The sequence below is a fragment of the Thunnus albacares genome, chromosome 22 (assembly GCF_914725855.1).
Source record: "Thunnus albacares chromosome 22, fThuAlb1.1, whole genome shotgun sequence".
NCBI lineage: Eukaryota > Metazoa > Chordata > Actinopteri > Scombriformes > Scombridae > Thunnus > Thunnus albacares.
The window spans coordinates 1,711,610-1,728,014 of record NC_058127.1 but is presented as its reverse complement, the minus strand read 5'-3'; the positions used below and the strand labels follow the sequence as shown (position 1 = coordinate 1,728,014).

The window sequence follows — 16,405 nt, the reverse complement described above, 5'->3', positions numbered from 1 at the left end:
CGGTGAAGAAACCACAGCTCGCTTTGTGGCCCAGACTTCCTGCTGATCTAACTTGCACTTGCACAAAAGTTACTGACAACTGACAATATTTTCCATCATGTTTTAGTTAATTGTCAATTTTTAGAGGTAGGTTTGGAGTGAATGACTATGGCGAAACCTTTAACAGTACCAAACTTAACAGCTGCATAGGAACCAATGTTTTAATCTGTTTAAGGAACACCATCCAGGAGAGTTCACAGTTATTAGCTTTTATCTCCAGGCAAAATTAAGTTGTAAATTGTTTTTATATTTTGCTCATCGTGTGTCTACATTCCTGTGCAGATTATAAAACGTAAAGACGATGTTAGAAAACAGGTGTCTCAGAAAGCTAAACATTACAGCAGCATCTTGTCCCTGCTGCTGCTGCTGCTGCTCTTGCTGCTGCTGCTGCTGATGATGATGGTGGTGGTTTGTTCTGCAGTACAAACCACACAGTTGTTGCATTGACCTTCGCAGAGGAAATGCTGCTTTTCACTGCTCTGACTGAACAATTCAAAGTGTTTGATGTCACATCAGCGAGAGGTACAATGAGACAAACATCTCTTCACTTGCTGCTCCGTGAGTACAACCTGTCTGTCCAAACTTCAATAAGTACATGTTTATCATGTCTGCTGTGTTGGAGAAGAATAACAGAATAATAACAGCTGGAAAGCTTCAAATATAATAAAAACATCTGGATCAATAAGATTTTATTGAATAAGATCTAACCGACATTACTGACGGATGAAATTCATTATGCTCAGAAAATATTTATCACTTTACACTAATGCTTTAAGAGCAGTTAAACAGTTAATGTGTATTTTGATGTTTGATTTGATGCGTTTTTGCTGTTCTGTGTTTGTTCAGTGTTTCCTTCAAGTTTCCACTAAAATAAAAGTCTGGTATTTTCCCTCCTTGGGCCTTATTCTCATAATTGTAGCTGTTCTGACTGCGGGTCATGATAACCCTTGTTGTAGAGATTGCACTGTACATGTGTTCTTAAACTTAACACAGCTGACAAACACATTCATATTTAGAAAATCATGATAAACTCATCTTTAGTCTGGAAGATACTGTGAGTTTTTTATGTGGAATCTTTGAAGTAAAGAGTTGTTCTGTGTGGTCGCAGTAAAACTTCAAACCAACCTGAATTTCATTTCTCTTTAGTTCTGAGCTCACTGCTGTGCTGCACAACAAACCAAGGTTAGTAAACTTCTTCTATCACAGTCTGAAAGCCACTGATTCTTTCTGAGAGACCCTGAGAGGAAAGTTAGAGCTGAGTACAGAGCAGGAAGTCTGACAGGAGAGATTTTAGAGTTCAGACTGATGATGATATGAAGGCATGAAATCAGAACATTTACATCTGAGAGGTCAATGCTACAGACAGTCTGAGTTTATTAAAGTAAAAAAAAAACATGAGATTAGAAAGTTATTTAAGCTATAAGTTAAGGTTTTCAAGAAAATGTTTATTATAAAGAATGAAAGAGATAGAGGTGTTCAGTACATGTACAAACAAATCCCTGGAGTTATTTTTGTCAGTTTTCTGTCCTCATGTTTGTTTTTAACTTGTACATTAAGGGCCAAATCTACAAAAGGATTGCACAGCTTTTGCGGCCAGTAAACCTGTGCAAATGAGACAAAAAGATAGTGAGTAATTCACAAAGCACCCGCAAATGGTGAAATTCACCACAAACCGCACTGCCAAGAAAATAGCATGTATTTGCATGTTATGTAAATTATGTAATATTCATACATTCAGGGCAAAATTGGCCCCTTTCCATGCAAATAAGCATCTTTGCAGTGTAATTCACACAAAAAACACCACAAATTGCCACATGTAATTAAAGTGGAGGTATTAGTGTCTTCACATAGTTGGTGTTAACTGCACATACTCACTCCTTTCTCTCTCTCTCTCTCTCTCTCTCTCTCTCTCTCTCTCTCTCTCTCTCTCTCTCTGAGAGAGAAAAACTGGTGTCCGGTTTGTGGTGTCTCGATTTAGAGTGAAGTCAGACATCACCTCGTGTTTAGTATCTCTGCTGCTCCTAAACTTAAACCAGAGGTGCGATGTCTGTTTTGTTGTCAGCAACAGTTGTCACATTTACACTTTAAGTTTCACTCTTTTCTTTAATCTTTCTGTCGTCTCTCTCGTCTCTAAGAAGCTTGTTTAACCCTCTGAGCTTCAGTTTGTGGCAGTTACTGTTATTCAGAGTTTTTGTCGGTGTGTGATGCCGGAGCAAGCATATATATATATTTGTCTGGTCCTTTTTGTATTACATTATGTAAATGAAATGGTGTCACAAACAAGAAGCATTCACATTTCCTCACTTTTTTTAAATGAAGCATTTTAAATAGCTTTCTTGAGATGAAACACTGAATTTTGTTGCTGAATCAGTTTCACACTGATGGTCACAAGTTAAACAGATTGTAGGCTGGTCAAACCAGCTGAATACTGACTGTGTGACCACACATTTTACACAGTATTTAGCCACAACCTCTACTTTTAGTGAACAATGATAAATCAGGTTAATTAGTTGAATATAGGCCACTTTCCAATTGAAGATAACAGTATGAAATCTATGGGCTGAAAGTTCCTGAGCGTCAGGTTTGATATGAGTAACATAATTTCAATTTTCCCTGAAACATTTAGCCAAATAAACAATGTCCATTTTTCAAAAGATATTCTAATCATATTCTAGGTTAATAAATAGAATCTGTGTTTGAAATCACATACTAATGTACTGCCTACTAGATACTCAATCACTATGTACTGCACTACTAAATGAAAGATTAAGTATGCCATTACCAGCAGACTGTTCACTCTGAAGTATAAAGTCAAGTATCCCAGAATGCATTTCGCACCAACCGGCAGCAGGCTAAAAGCTGTTGTAATTTTCGCTGTCATATATCAAAATGCTGCAGAGACATTAGAGCCAGCAGTAAATCAGCAAAGAGTTGCACAGATCAGTTCATCAGATCATTTTCTCCCAGGATATTGAACAGCTGAGATGACCGGCTAGTCTCACCCAGCCAGCAACTCCTCACATTTCTGAAAATGTCACAGCAGATTTATAAACAGGTGTTATTTGGATAAACTGAACACATATTGGGAATCTACATAGTTACTTTCTCACCTGAAAAAATGTTAAAACTTAATAAAGTAACATGTTAACAGTCCTACAGCGAAAAACAGCTTTTAGCCTTGCTCATCTCCTCCATTGCGTAGTCTGAAGAGACGCAATGCATTGTGCAGTTGAGTATGTCCAGTAAGCTCATGTTGCATTCTTGTTAATCTAGTATACATCTGGGCAATTTTTGCATACACAAAATCCACATACCATGCAGTTGGAATGCACTACAGACTCGTTTTGATGTCATACTTAGTATGAACCATCGACGTATTATAAGAACTGGATATGGCTCCACTGCTCAGCCTTGCAGCCAATTTTTGCTAGTGACCACTTGCAAAAAATCCCCCTGTGGCCCAAAAAGCATTTTCCCCATAGACCACCATTGTAAAAGAGACGTCTGTACAAAGGAGAAGGGGAACAACAGTCCCTCGGAAGCACTTTGCATGTGTCACACCTCCAACTCCAGGAGTGATGTCCATATCAGGAAATGTGCATCATGTAGCAGGTGGATGTGACTGCCCTCATTGAGACCTGCTGATAGACGTAACAGTGGAGCAAAGGACAGAGACTGGTGCGCTGGTTTTTGAGATGTTTTTTTTCTTCCTGAAAACAAATAATTTTTAAAATATTTGCATGAAACAAATATTTGTAAAAACCCCACTATTTGTGCTTTACTGAACAATGTATTTGTATACGGGCACACCCCTAGTAAGTACGTTTTGTTTTAAGGGTTTTGACCTTTTTTTGCCAGCAAACATTAGCATTAGCATTAGCATTATTAGAGTTAACCATAGACTGTAAATGCATGCATGCTAATCAAGCTAGCAGCAGCGCTAGAGTCAGCTCCACCTTCTTGTCCAAATATGGTCTCTTCTGGCTCCAAAAATCAAAGATGGTGAGGGTCAAATCACTAAACTCGAGGCTTCAAAATGGCAGTCCACAAACTAATGGGTGACGTAACAGTGATTACATTCATATTTTTTACAGTCTATGCTACAAATGCAAAGTCAGTAGAGTTTTTACAGATAAAAATATAAATCTAACATCATCCTATCAGACTCAGCCATAACTGAAATAAAATGAACAAACACATGATTGGAACAATTAGAATGGACAGATTCTTTTGGCTAAGACTGTTGAGATGAACTCTGCTTTTAACTGAAATAAGTTAATACAAATGTGCCTACTGGAAACAGATTGAGAGTTAAGACACAACTCTGCCGATGGCTTCAGCCTCTACACAAATATTAGGAAACATTAGGGTTTCAGAGTGTATTCTGGTTCCTTCCAGATGTCATTTACTGTTTTCTAAACCTTTTCCCCCTCACAGCCTCTCTGACTGTGAGTCCCAGCAGCTCTCAGATGTTTGAAGGACAGTTTGTCTCTCTGAGCTGTGAGGAGAACAACAGCTCTGCTGGATGGATGCTGAGGAGGAACACAAGCAGAGAAACCAGGGCTGAGTGTGGAGCTGACTGGGGAAGATCAGTTGGTTCCTCCTGTAACATCACTGACATTGTCCCAATGGACAGTGGAGTTTACTGGTGTGAGTCCAGAGAGAGAGCAACCAGTAACAGCATTAACATCACTGTCACTGGTAAGATCAGACTGTGGAGTTAGTATTGATGAAAATGTAAGTGAAAGTGTAAATGATGAAATGCTGTAGTTTGTCTCTGTGTTGAGGTGGATCAGTGATCCTGAGTCATGCCCTCCCTGTGATGGAGGGAGACGATGTCACTCTGCACTGTAAAACAAAGACCTCCAACCTCCCAGCTGGTTTCCATAAAGATGGCTCCTTCATCAGGACTGAGCCTGCAGGTCACATGACCATCCTCAATGTTTCCAAGTCTGATGAAGGCCTCTACAAGTGTAACATCAGCAGTCATGGAGAGTCTCCATCCAGCTGGATCACTGTCACAGGTGAGGAAGTTACCTTTGATTTCACCACTTATTTCATCCACATGTTCACCTGACCAGGTGAGATTCTCTCTGCAGATAAACCTACAACCACAGCCCCGCCCCCTGTCTCAGCAGCCCCGCCCCTTGTCTCATCACCCCTCCAGCTTGTGTTCAGACTGGTCTGCCACCTAGTGGTGTTCTGTCCATACTTCATCTCCACTCTCATCATGGTGTCTTTATATTGACACAGGCCCACAGGTAATACTCTGAATCAAGTCACCTTACAGACACACAGCAAGTATCAATCACTCAATCAATCAATCAATCAATCAATCAATCAATCAATCAATCAAATAGGTTCATTCTGGTGTGGATAATTGAAAGTTGTTGAAACAGTTGATAAATTATCTTCATTTTCTTTTTGACCTGCTCTGACTACAGGAAATGACCCGCTTGTTTCCATGGCAATGCCCTGACCCACCAGGCTGAGCAGGGATTGGATGATGACTATGATGATGTCATCACCTCTGTCATCACAGAGCATCACTTCTGAATTGAACAGATGTGTCGACGTTCTGAAGTGAAGCTCAAATAAGAATCAGATTTCAAAAGTGTCTAAGAGGCAGACAGAAAGCAGACCAATAAGACGCAGGTTCAAGGTGAACACCAAGACACTTTAAAGCTGCAGATTTACTAAAAGAAAACATGTCATTATTTTCTGCCATGATGTTATAAACTTGTTTTCTTAAAACTGGTGAAATAATGTGCAGAGAAATGTCACATCTATTAATCTATCTCTATCATTTGTTTTGTTGTTCATTTTATGACTTTATGTTTAATTACTGATGTTACACCAGTGTGCAACCTTTTCTGCAGGATTAAAAAGTTCATGATGATTCACAGTGCTGAGTAGTCTTTGAAACAACAGCAAAGTAAGAGGTGGAATCTGATTTAAACAGATGGAATACATCTCTTCTATCACCTCACTCTCACATCTCTGTTATATCTCATTTGTCTAACAATCGTATTATTTCTGTTGTATATATCTTTAAGTATTTCTGAATAATGAGTTTGTTTGAAGTCAAAAGAAAACATTAGACTCTCAGTCCTTCAAAAACTAGAAAAACTTTCCAGTGGTCTAGTTAGTCAGACTGTCTTTCAGCGCCACCTGCTGCTCATTAACTGCAGCAGCTGCTGTTCCTGCAGGTTTAAGTCTTTTTCATTGTTTTACTCATTCTGGATCAGTGGAGGAAAGTAACTAAGTACAAGTACTGTACTTAAGTACAATTTAGAGGTACTTTACTTGAGTATTTCCATGTGATGCTACTTTATACTTCCACTCCACTACATTTCAGAGGGAAATATTGTACTTTCTACTCCACTACATTTATTTGACAGCTTTAGTTACTTTTCAGATGAAGATTTGACGCATCTCACAACTCATTAGAAGTCCAGGAAATCATTTGAAGCCCAGTCGAGGTTTGCTTGTATTAACTGTGAGATAGTGATGAAAATAATAATCCCAGTTGTGATTTGCAATCTCTGTTTTAGCATTAGCCTTTAGCCCACTAGCATGAACTTATTAGCTATTATAGCTGATTGTGGTGTGGTGTTGGCTGCTGATTGTGGTGATAACATGATTAAATTTGGCTGCCGTAATGCTTGGTGACACGTATATGTGTTTTTTTAAACTTGTCAATTGAGCTGTGTAAATTGTTAAAATGAAGTTTGGTGTTAGTGGCACCTAGTTATTGTGCTGCACTGCCATGTGCTATTGAAAGGACACCGTAATAATAATAATAATAATAATAATAATAATAATAATAATAATGCTATTTGTATAGCACCTTTCATACAAAAAAATAATCATAATAATGATAATAATGCAGCTTGCGACCAACTAACTTGCACCAAGTGCTGCAAATCAAGAAAAGACATAAAGTTAACAAAAATATGTAAAAAAAAACATAGAATACGTAAAATTCAACATTTTTTTAAAAGTGTTGAAGTGCAAAGCAGACTGAGACAAAGGGTAAGTAATAGCTAAGGTGAAGATGTAAGATAAGACCCTGTGTGGCTTAATTAATGAACCCGCTGCTGCCAGACTCCAGAGCGGATGATAATAATTGTGAACAAGTTAAGTGCAAGTTGTTGAATTGAAGTACTAATGGTGCCCGAATTACTGAACGTGGCTGTGAGATTCTAGCATGTATGAACTTATTGCATGCATATATGAAAAAGTTAATTATATTAAATTATACAAAATAAGACATGGCACATCCAGCCACGTCTATAATCTCAGAGCAGAGAAATTGTTTGGAAGATTTAAGATTAATGATTGCAAAGCATGAACGGTAAGATTTGTGAAAATGGAAAGGCAACCACATATGTACTCAAGTCTATCAGTTGCCAGTATTGAAGACAATGTTAATACAGATTTGACCCTAATGATGACTGAGATTAGGATTATGATTGATGGAATATAACAGTTGTTACTGCTTTGTGTGACTTTAATAAAGCCATATTATTTTAGAATTTATGTAAGACCAGTAAGGTAACCTAGAAAAAACCCAAAATAACCCTTCAAGTTTTAAACCTAGTATTTGGCTTATTTCGACTTGTTATCCTTTTATTTGATCTACTTATAACGCCAATGACCCCCCCCCCCCCCCCAATAACGAGGTAATTAAATAATAAAGTATTAATACTCTTACACAGTGGAAGTGATGACTCTCATTCTGCAGGAGCAATGTGACACTCTGAACTTTTGTCTCCTGAGTAATTTACAAAAAACACAAAGCAGAAGCTGAACCCTGTTCACAGTCATGAATGAGGCATCATATTTTAAAAATGTGATGAGTTCAGTTCAGTCTGATAGAAACCCAGTCAGACGTGCATTTGAACTCTCATTTATTTCATATAAAAAATCAACATTGCTTCACAAACTGCAGGTTGTTCTCATATGTCAGAGCTGGTTTCATTTAAAGAGGAAGGATTGAAACACTTCCTGATTCAGACAGAGAGTGGCATGTGCTGAAGAGGTAAAAATTGCACACAGCAAATTCAAACCACATGGAAATACCCCCAGATTTTGTTGTCTCTTTTTGCTGGGACAGGCTCAGGCTTTTTGAGGCCATGAAGATTTCATTTTCATTTGTCATTTATCAGTCACACAGTTATAGTAAAAATCGTGTTCTCTTACTATTTTAATTTCTATTTTGACTTTTCTTCTCTTAGTTACACGTGAGTCAGAAGCAGGATGATGTTCAAAGGTCAACAAAGCCTGATATGAAGCCTCATTTATGATCCTATTTATCACTGGATATAAAATAGACTGTCTGGACTGTGAGATAATGAATGGCCTCATTGGACTGTTTCACCTGGATGGTTGCCATGGTACCAATCTCAGGTGTAATTTCACTGTGATTGGTTGAACTGCTTTGATTCCAGCTATGATCAGACAACAGGATGAACAACAGCAACAGATCCTGGTCAACAACTTTTAGATTCATTTCTACAGAAAGCACAACCGACCATGAATCCAGCAAATACTCCAAAACACAACCATGAGACCTTGGGAGCAGTATTGGGACGGCTTATGGGATATCATCTGGAGCATGGCCATGATGGCTTTTTGCATAAAGCTGAGAAGGTCCGATGGCTGGTTTGAAGCAAATTCAATGAAATGGGCACCGATCTTGGAAGAAAAACATATTGCCCTCACCAACTCACACCATCTGCCCGCCCTAATGCTTTTTTGTGTGTTCTATCCCAGAACTTGATCCAGGAAAAGGGTCGTGGGCCTGTTCAAGGCCTTGTACGACTAGTAACCATTGCAGAGTTGAATGTTGTTTGCTGTGTTTGCACCTTGCACTTTATCTTTAGCTTTGTGTGTTTGTGTGTGTGTAATTTCACCACCCCTTTGCAGTTCTCTTGAGTGGGTCCTCCCCTAAATTCTCCCTGGCTTCGTAGACAGTGACCTCCCCCCTGACTATTAGTACTTTACACAGTGCCCTTTTGTATTTTTTTGGTTTTTATTGTCATCAACATAATTGTTCCGTACCTTGTTTTTAGTAATGATTGTGATTAGGTCTTCTTATTATATTTAAGAAACATAACTGTTCTTAACCTTGGAAACCTTTTCTCTGCTGTATCCTTCATGTTGTATGGGTTAAAATACCGGTCTGAGATGGTTAAATCCTCATAACCTGGTCACAATATGAAACACTATCTGCTCTCCACTGATTTGATTTACCTTGAGAAACACAGGTTCCTTTCAACAGCTGACATGAACATCAAAACAGTAAAAGCATGTTCCAAATGATTCTCAGAACTCTTCCTCTTCTGTTTACTGCTGCATGTAAAAGTTATCATCTCCAGCTACATCATAACCACTGTAACATCCTCCCTGCTTGGACTAAATATGCTGTATGACAAATTCAACCTCAGCCTGATGCAGCAGCTTTATTGACCCCTGCAGGACAGTTTTTTTTATTACAGCAGCAAAGAACAGGAAGGAGAGAAAAACAAATCTCCCCAGGAGAGTTTATCCAAACTTCAACACAGATTTAACTGTTTAAATAAAGAATATCTTCATCACAGGCTGAGAATGTCTTAATATAAGTCTGTAAGATGGTATAATAACATCAGTGTGTTCAAAAGGTCCAGGCTCACTCCCATGCAGTAGTTATTAACCACTTTCTATATTTAATGTTAAGTATTTAACCAACATGTGAGCTATAAACTAAGAGACTATCATCCAAACGATCCTCTACAATCAGACTGATCATCATCATCACCACACACCAACATTGTTCATTTCTGTGAACACTTGCAACCACTTTCCTGTCAACTGCAGACCAAACCACACAGCTGCTGCACTGACCTCATAGAGGAAATGCTGCTTTTCACTGCCCTGACAGAACAATTGAAAGTATTTGATGTCACATCAGCGAGAGGTACAATGAGACAAACATCTCTTCACTTGCTGCTCCGTGAGTACAATATGTCATGTTTAGCAAGTTTGCGTAAGATGTAACTAACATTGCTGACAGATAAAATTCATTATGTTCAAAAAAACACTTATCACTTTAATCCAACCTTTAAAAGCAGGAAGTGAGATCACTGAGAGAAAACTGCATGTTAAACGGTTGACGTGTATTTTGATGTTTGATTTGATGTATTTTTGCTGTTCTGTGTTTGTTCAGCGTTTCCTTAAACTTGTCACTAAAATGAAAGTCTGGTATTTTCCCTCCTTAGGCCTTATTCTCATAACTGTAGCTGTTCTGACTGTGGGTCATGTTAACCCCTGTTTTAGAGATTTATAAGCGCTGTACATGTGTTCTTAAACTTAATACAGTTGACAAACACATTAATATTGAGAAAATCACAATAAACTCATCTTTAGTCTGGAAGATACTGTATTTTGTGTAAACCCTTTGAAGTAAAGAGTTGTTCTGTGTGGTTGCAGTAAAACCTCAAACCTCAACTGAGTTTCATCTCTCTTTAGTGCTGAGCTCACTGCTGTGCTGCACAACAAACCAAGGTTAGTAAACTTCTTCTGTCACAGTCTGAAAGCCACTGACTCTGTTTGAGAGACCCTAAGAGGAAAGTTAGAGCTGAGGACAGAGAGAGATTTTAGAGTTCACACTGATGATGATATGAAGGCACAAAATCAGAACATTTACATCTGAAAGGTCTGCACAGTCTTAGTTTATTACAGTAAAAAAAGAGTTGAGAAAATTATTTTAAGGTTTTCCAGGAAATGTTTATTATAAAGAATGAAAGAGCAGAGACATCTTTAAGGTCTGTTCAGATGCTACTAAGCTACCTACAGATAGAGGTGTTCAGTATAAACACAAACAAATCGCTGGACTTCTTTTTGTCAGTTTTCTGTCCTCAAGTTTTTTCTTAACGTGTATATTAGGTGTTGCTTCAAACACATCACAGAGGACACAAATTGATGTGGGACTGGAGTCAGAAGAGGGTTGGAGGCTGGAGCTAATTGAAACCAGAAACAAGAGAGTGAGTTCCAGGAGGAGAGAAACTGGTGCCAAAGTTTCAATTCCATCCTGCATGCACTGTTGAGTATGACATTGTTGTGAATGGACAAGACAGCGGTGGCTATGGAAAGGAGGTGCAACAAGAAGGAGTGACTGATAGGAATGAGGGATGATACGGATGGTGTAGTTGAAGTGGCCTAGCAGCGAGAGTAGTTGGCATTTTGTGCATGTGTCAGCCAGAAGGTAATTATGAATGAGTAAGGAAATCCAATGGATTTTCTCTGTAAGCAAAGATGCTGAAACTGATTCGAGGGTGATGCCAAGAAATTCCAGAAATGCACTGGGGCCTTCTGTCTTCTCTGGAGAGAAAGGAACACCAAGGTTGGTGAATGCGGACAGTGGTAAGACCATATGACAGAGGTAAAGATGACGGTGTAACAGTGAGAAAGTCATCAAGGAGATGGATGATGTATAGGAGTTTGTAGTTCATCAGGATTCAGCAGAGCGCCCCGGATAAGGCGTCAAAGATTTTTGGGCTACTCTTGCAGCCGAAGGTCAGACACATGGCGAAATATTATGTGCTCTTTCAGATGACACCAAAGACATGCCAGCAGTCAGGGTGATGAGAAGGACCTTGAAAATGCTGGTAATGTCTGCCTTGGACAACCACGCTCCATGGCCTGCAAGGTGGATGAGGGAAGTGATGTGATCGATTGTGGTGTACTGCATAGAAAAATCTGGGCTGGGAATCAGGCTATTGATGCTTGGGACAGTGGAACCGTGGGGCAATCAGACGTCATTAATGAATCTCCTTTTCCAAGAGTACTTGCGAATGGCTATGCTGATTGGACTAGTAATGAAAGATGGGAAAGGAAGGCTGGAAAATGTGCCAATAATGAATGCGTCTTTGACTTCTTTTTGTAAGAGTTTGTCAACTATGTTGGGGTCAGACAAGGGAGACTGTAAATTGTGGCATGTGTAAGTGGAAACTGGCATGTGTATGTGTGAAACCTTAGCCGAAATCGTGTGGGGTGGTTGATAGCATTGCTGTGGGTCACTATTGTGGGTATGGTCTGTGCAGCTGCTGTGGCTGGTATCGAGTTGGAAACAGCTGAGGTGGCCAGTATTAGTATAAGGTGGCGAGTGACGACAGTAAAGGTAGGAGCGAGAGAGGAGGAAAGGATGCTGGGATGGAAGGATGTATGTGCAAGGGTAGTTAGTGACGCTTGAGAAAAAATAGATGGACAAGGCAGCTCTGGAGCAGAGAGTGTCTGCACTGAGGTAGAAACAGCCTGGCCCTCAGAAAGGGCTGAAGTAGCTGAGGTAGCTGAAAAGGTGGTGCCCGTGCAGTGGAATGATGTGCCGTGACATTACAGGCATCGCCACGGGTGCGATGCTGAGAAATGAAGGAGCACAGAAAGCTCAATGGGAGAGACTGGTGTCCTGCAGTGAGTCTTGTACAATTGAAAAAGTCTCACTTTATTGTCAGTGTGGTGGAATGAGGATGTGCTTCAAGCGAGCGACTGTCCACTTGGACATGTTTGGAGCCAAGAGGCAGTCAGTGTGCCTGGTGTGTCAGAGTGCTGCTCGTGGCGACTTCCCCTGTTGTGCGGGCTCTGGGATCTTGAGCAAGATGGAGATGGGTGCCAGGGATGGGCGACATCCCTAAGATGCCAAAGATGGCGAGGGCCCAATGATGCTGGCATCAACAGACGATGGATGCTGAGAGGCCCATGTGATGGAGACTGATCAGTGCAACTGAGGCTGCTGCAAAGATTGGATGCTGAGAGAGGACTCTGGGACATCAAACAAATCTGCATCTGATGCTTTTAGAAGTAACCCTGAATCCATGCTTTGGATAAGCTAGAATACTTGATATTGATGCCGGTGTGTCACTGTATGTTTGCAAACTGAGACAAAAGGGGAGAAAAACATATAAAGTGTGCCTAAATACTCTGTACTTTGTTCCCGAACTTTGTTTATAAATCTATAAACTTCATAAAATGAACAAACACATGATTGGAGCCATTGGAATGGACAGGTTTTATTGCCTTTGACTGTTGGAGTGAGTTTGAAAAGAACTCTGCTTTTAACTGAAATAATAAGTTATCACAAGTGTGCCTACAGGAGACAGATGGACAGATGGACAGTTAAGACACAAGACACAAGTCGATTGCTTCAGTCTTTATACAAATATTAGGAAGCATATTTGGGTTTCAGTCTTTTGGTTCCTTCCAGATGTCATTAAGTGTTTTCTAAACCTTTTTCTCTCACAGCCTCTCTGACTGTGAGTCCCAGCAGCTCTCAGATGTTTGAAGGACAGTTTGTCTCTCTGAGCTGTGAGGAGGATGACAGCTCTGCTGGATGGAAGCTGAGGAGGAACACAAGCAGAGAAACCAGTGTTGAGTGTGGAACTGACTGGGGAAGATCAGCTGGTTCCTCCTGTAACATCACTGACATCGTCCCAATGGACAGTGGAGTTTACTGGTGTGAGTCCAGAGAGGGAGCAACCAGTAGCAGCATCAAAATCACTGTCATTGGTAAGATCAGACTGTGGAGTTAGTATTGATGAAGCTGAGTGTAAATGATGAAATGCTGTAGTTTGTCTCTGTGTTGAGGTGGATCAGTGATCCTGCAGAGTCCTGTCTTCCCTGTGATGGAGGGAGACAATGTCACTCTGCGCTGTAAAACAAAGACCTCCAACCTCCCAGCTGATTTCCATAAAGATGGCTCCCTCATCAGGACTGAGCCTGCAGGTCACATGATCATCCACCATGTTTCCAAGTCTGATGAAGGCCTCTACAAGTGTAACATCAGCAGTCACGGAGAGTCTCCATCCAGCTGGATCACGGTCACAGGTGAGGAAGTTACCTTTGATTTCACCACTTATTTCATCCACATGTTCACCTGACCAGGTATGATTCTCTCTGCAGGTAAACCAACAACCTCGCCCCCTGTCTCTGTAGCCACATCCCCTATAAATGTAGCTCTACCCCCTGCCTCAGCTCCCCTCCAGCTTGTGGTCAGACTGGTCTGCCACTTAGTGGTGTTCTGTCCGTACTTCATCTCCACTCTCATCATGGTGTCTTTATATCGACACAGGTCCACAGGTAACACTCTGAATCATTCACTCACCTTACAGACACTCAACAACTATCAATCAATCAGTCGATCAATCAGTCAATCAATCAATCAATCAATCAGGTTCATTCTGGTTTGGATGATTGACAGTTGTCTCTAACAGCTGATAAATTATCTACATTTTTTGACATGCTCTGACTACAGGAAATAACCTGCCTGTCTCCATGGTGATGACCACACCCACCCAGGCTGAGCAGGGATTCAATGATGACTATGATGATGTCATCACATCTGTCACCACAGAGCATCACTTCTGAACTGACCAGATGTGACTGATGAAACGTTCCAGTCAGAAATTTTATGCTTTTTTCTTCCAACAATAATAAACCAGTTTCTGTGTTTTTAATAATGTTAAATAATGAATCAAATCAAAGATGTCAATAAACAGAATGTTCATTTATATTCTGACTCACTTGCATTGAATCATTCCATATAAGTGCATCATCAAGATCTGTCTAGCAGGTGTCACCACTTCATCATCCTCCCATTAAAGCTTTGAGGTTTTCCAGTCAGTTGTGTGTAAACTGGGTTTACTGGTAATGGAGGCTTCAGGACAATTACAGAAAGAATAACATTCTCTATGATATTTGGCACCGGGGGCTCCAGAGGCAGCAGTGAGCTGAAAAGTTAAATGATATTAAGGTAAAAATAGTGTTTTCTGTTCTCTCAGGATACAGCACTGATGGATATTAAAACTTATTTTGCTACTGAAGTCTTCATTAATGACCATTGTGAGTGTAAGGGACTCCCATCCTTCCTCTTGCTGTCAATCTTTTTTTTTTTTTTTTTTACAATTTTATCATTTGTTTGAGAATTCTGCTGCCAATTTTGTGACGTCTAAAGGTGTATTCAGACAGAAAATTAAAGTAAACATATTCAGTCAGTGATTGTCAATGAGAGGCCAGCCGTGGTCAATGGAGGCTGATGGTGGTAAATGAGAGACCGGCAGTCAAGACAAGACAATCAAGAATTAGGGGACAGTGACTCACAAAGGGACATGGTACAAACTCTCACATAGCTGATCAGGTACATGTGCAATTAGAAATTACTTTTTATTTAATTATTAAAGTAAGAAGCAACTGGCAGTAGACAACTGCCCAATAAATAAGATAAACACCAAGAAAGTAGTGCAACACTCAACAGAGTACTTAAAAGTTAGAGAGGCTCAAGTGTTGAGGTGTTCACAGAAGCGCTGAGTTTTCAGATTTTCAGTTTTTCAGAAACGTCTGAACGTTTTTTCTTTACTAAAATAAGGAAACATGGGGAATTACTGAGTTTGAGTAATTAGTAATTTTAGGTCACAAAAGATATGAAACAATAAATGATCAAAACTTTCCCCCTGAACAAGGTCAGCTAAAGGCATAGGTCATATAGGTGGCTGCCTATGGCGCCACCTTGTCTGGTGGGCGCTGGTCAACCTCAAAAGAGAAATAAAATAATTTTTTTAAATTTATTTATTTTAATTAATAAATAAAAAAAATGCTGGTATGTGCCCTTCTTCATTTTCTACCTTGATGTAAAAATGAACAAATACATAATGAAAGAAATAAAAAATACACTTTGCACGCCTGTTCCTCACAATTTTTCATTTGCTCTGCACCTGTACTGTGCTCACTGGAAAACAGGGATGATGCATCACAAAGTCTGTTAGGATATGTCAAAAGGCAGATCTTCACATTTAATTCATAATGAAAATGTCCAAACCTTCAGGTGTGCAAGTAAGAAAACCTGCATGTTTTGAATATAAATATAATTTTTGACATTCAAGAAATAAAAACTTATATTTAATAATTGAAATTAGGTGGAGTAGCTATGAAGAGATTAAAGAGTTCAATCAATGTTGACTCAGGATCAATAACAGATTCACATCCTGACATCACAACTATTAAAGGGTAATTTCACCGTTTTTTGTAACTTCATTACTTTATTGTCAATATTTTAACCGTTTCCTTGGTTTCTTGTGAAGAATAAAGTGTTCAGAGACTCAGTGATGAAAGCACTTTATAAATGCAGCCCATAAAATGATAAAAGACAGCCAGCAGGCGGCAGCACATAGCTTTGTACAACAACAGATGTGCTCTGTGTGTACATTAATTACTTTCACATAGAAATAATAATAATTAGTCAATTAAATAACAACAAAAATAGTGTTTAGTATGAAATATGTATACAATAACTAAATCTTTCATAAACATCCTGAACACAATATGTACAATTACA

General features: G+C 39.5%; 2 protein-coding genes across 3 annotated transcripts in view; both read left to right on the top strand.

Moving 5' to 3' along the window:
• The first annotated feature begins 15 nt into the window (after nucleotides 1-15).
• On the top strand, nucleotides 16-14,783 carry LOC122974186 (low affinity immunoglobulin gamma Fc region receptor III-like). Of its 2 annotated transcripts, none has more exons than XM_044342152.1 (6): nucleotides 16-597; nucleotides 1,186-1,221; nucleotides 4,477-4,740; nucleotides 13,663-13,902; nucleotides 13,978-14,154; nucleotides 14,330-14,783. In XM_044342152.1, exons 1-6 carry the CDS (start codon nucleotides 501-503, stop codon nucleotides 14,440-14,442), a joined length of 927 nt encoding a protein of 308 aa, XP_044198087.1. In that variant the 5' UTR covers nucleotides 16-500; the 3' UTR covers nucleotides 14,443-14,783. The 2 variants fall into 2 exon arrangements, with proteins under 2 accessions (XP_044198087.1, XP_044198088.1); XM_044342153.1 differs by lacking the exons at nucleotides 13,663-13,902; nucleotides 13,978-14,154; nucleotides 14,330-14,783 and adding exons at nucleotides 4,827-5,063; nucleotides 5,139-5,300; nucleotides 5,484-6,186 and having other exon boundaries at nucleotides 32-597.
• Nucleotides 9,866-16,405, top strand: part of LOC122974156 — a 144,319-nt gene continuing 137,779 nt past the window's right edge. The window contains exon 1 of the mRNA XM_044342091.1: nucleotides 9,866-10,036. Within this exon, the coding sequence (XP_044198026.1) occupies nucleotides 9,940-10,036 (97 nt within the window). The 5' untranslated portion in view covers nucleotides 9,866-9,939. The remainder of the gene's footprint in view (nucleotides 10,037-16,405) is intronic.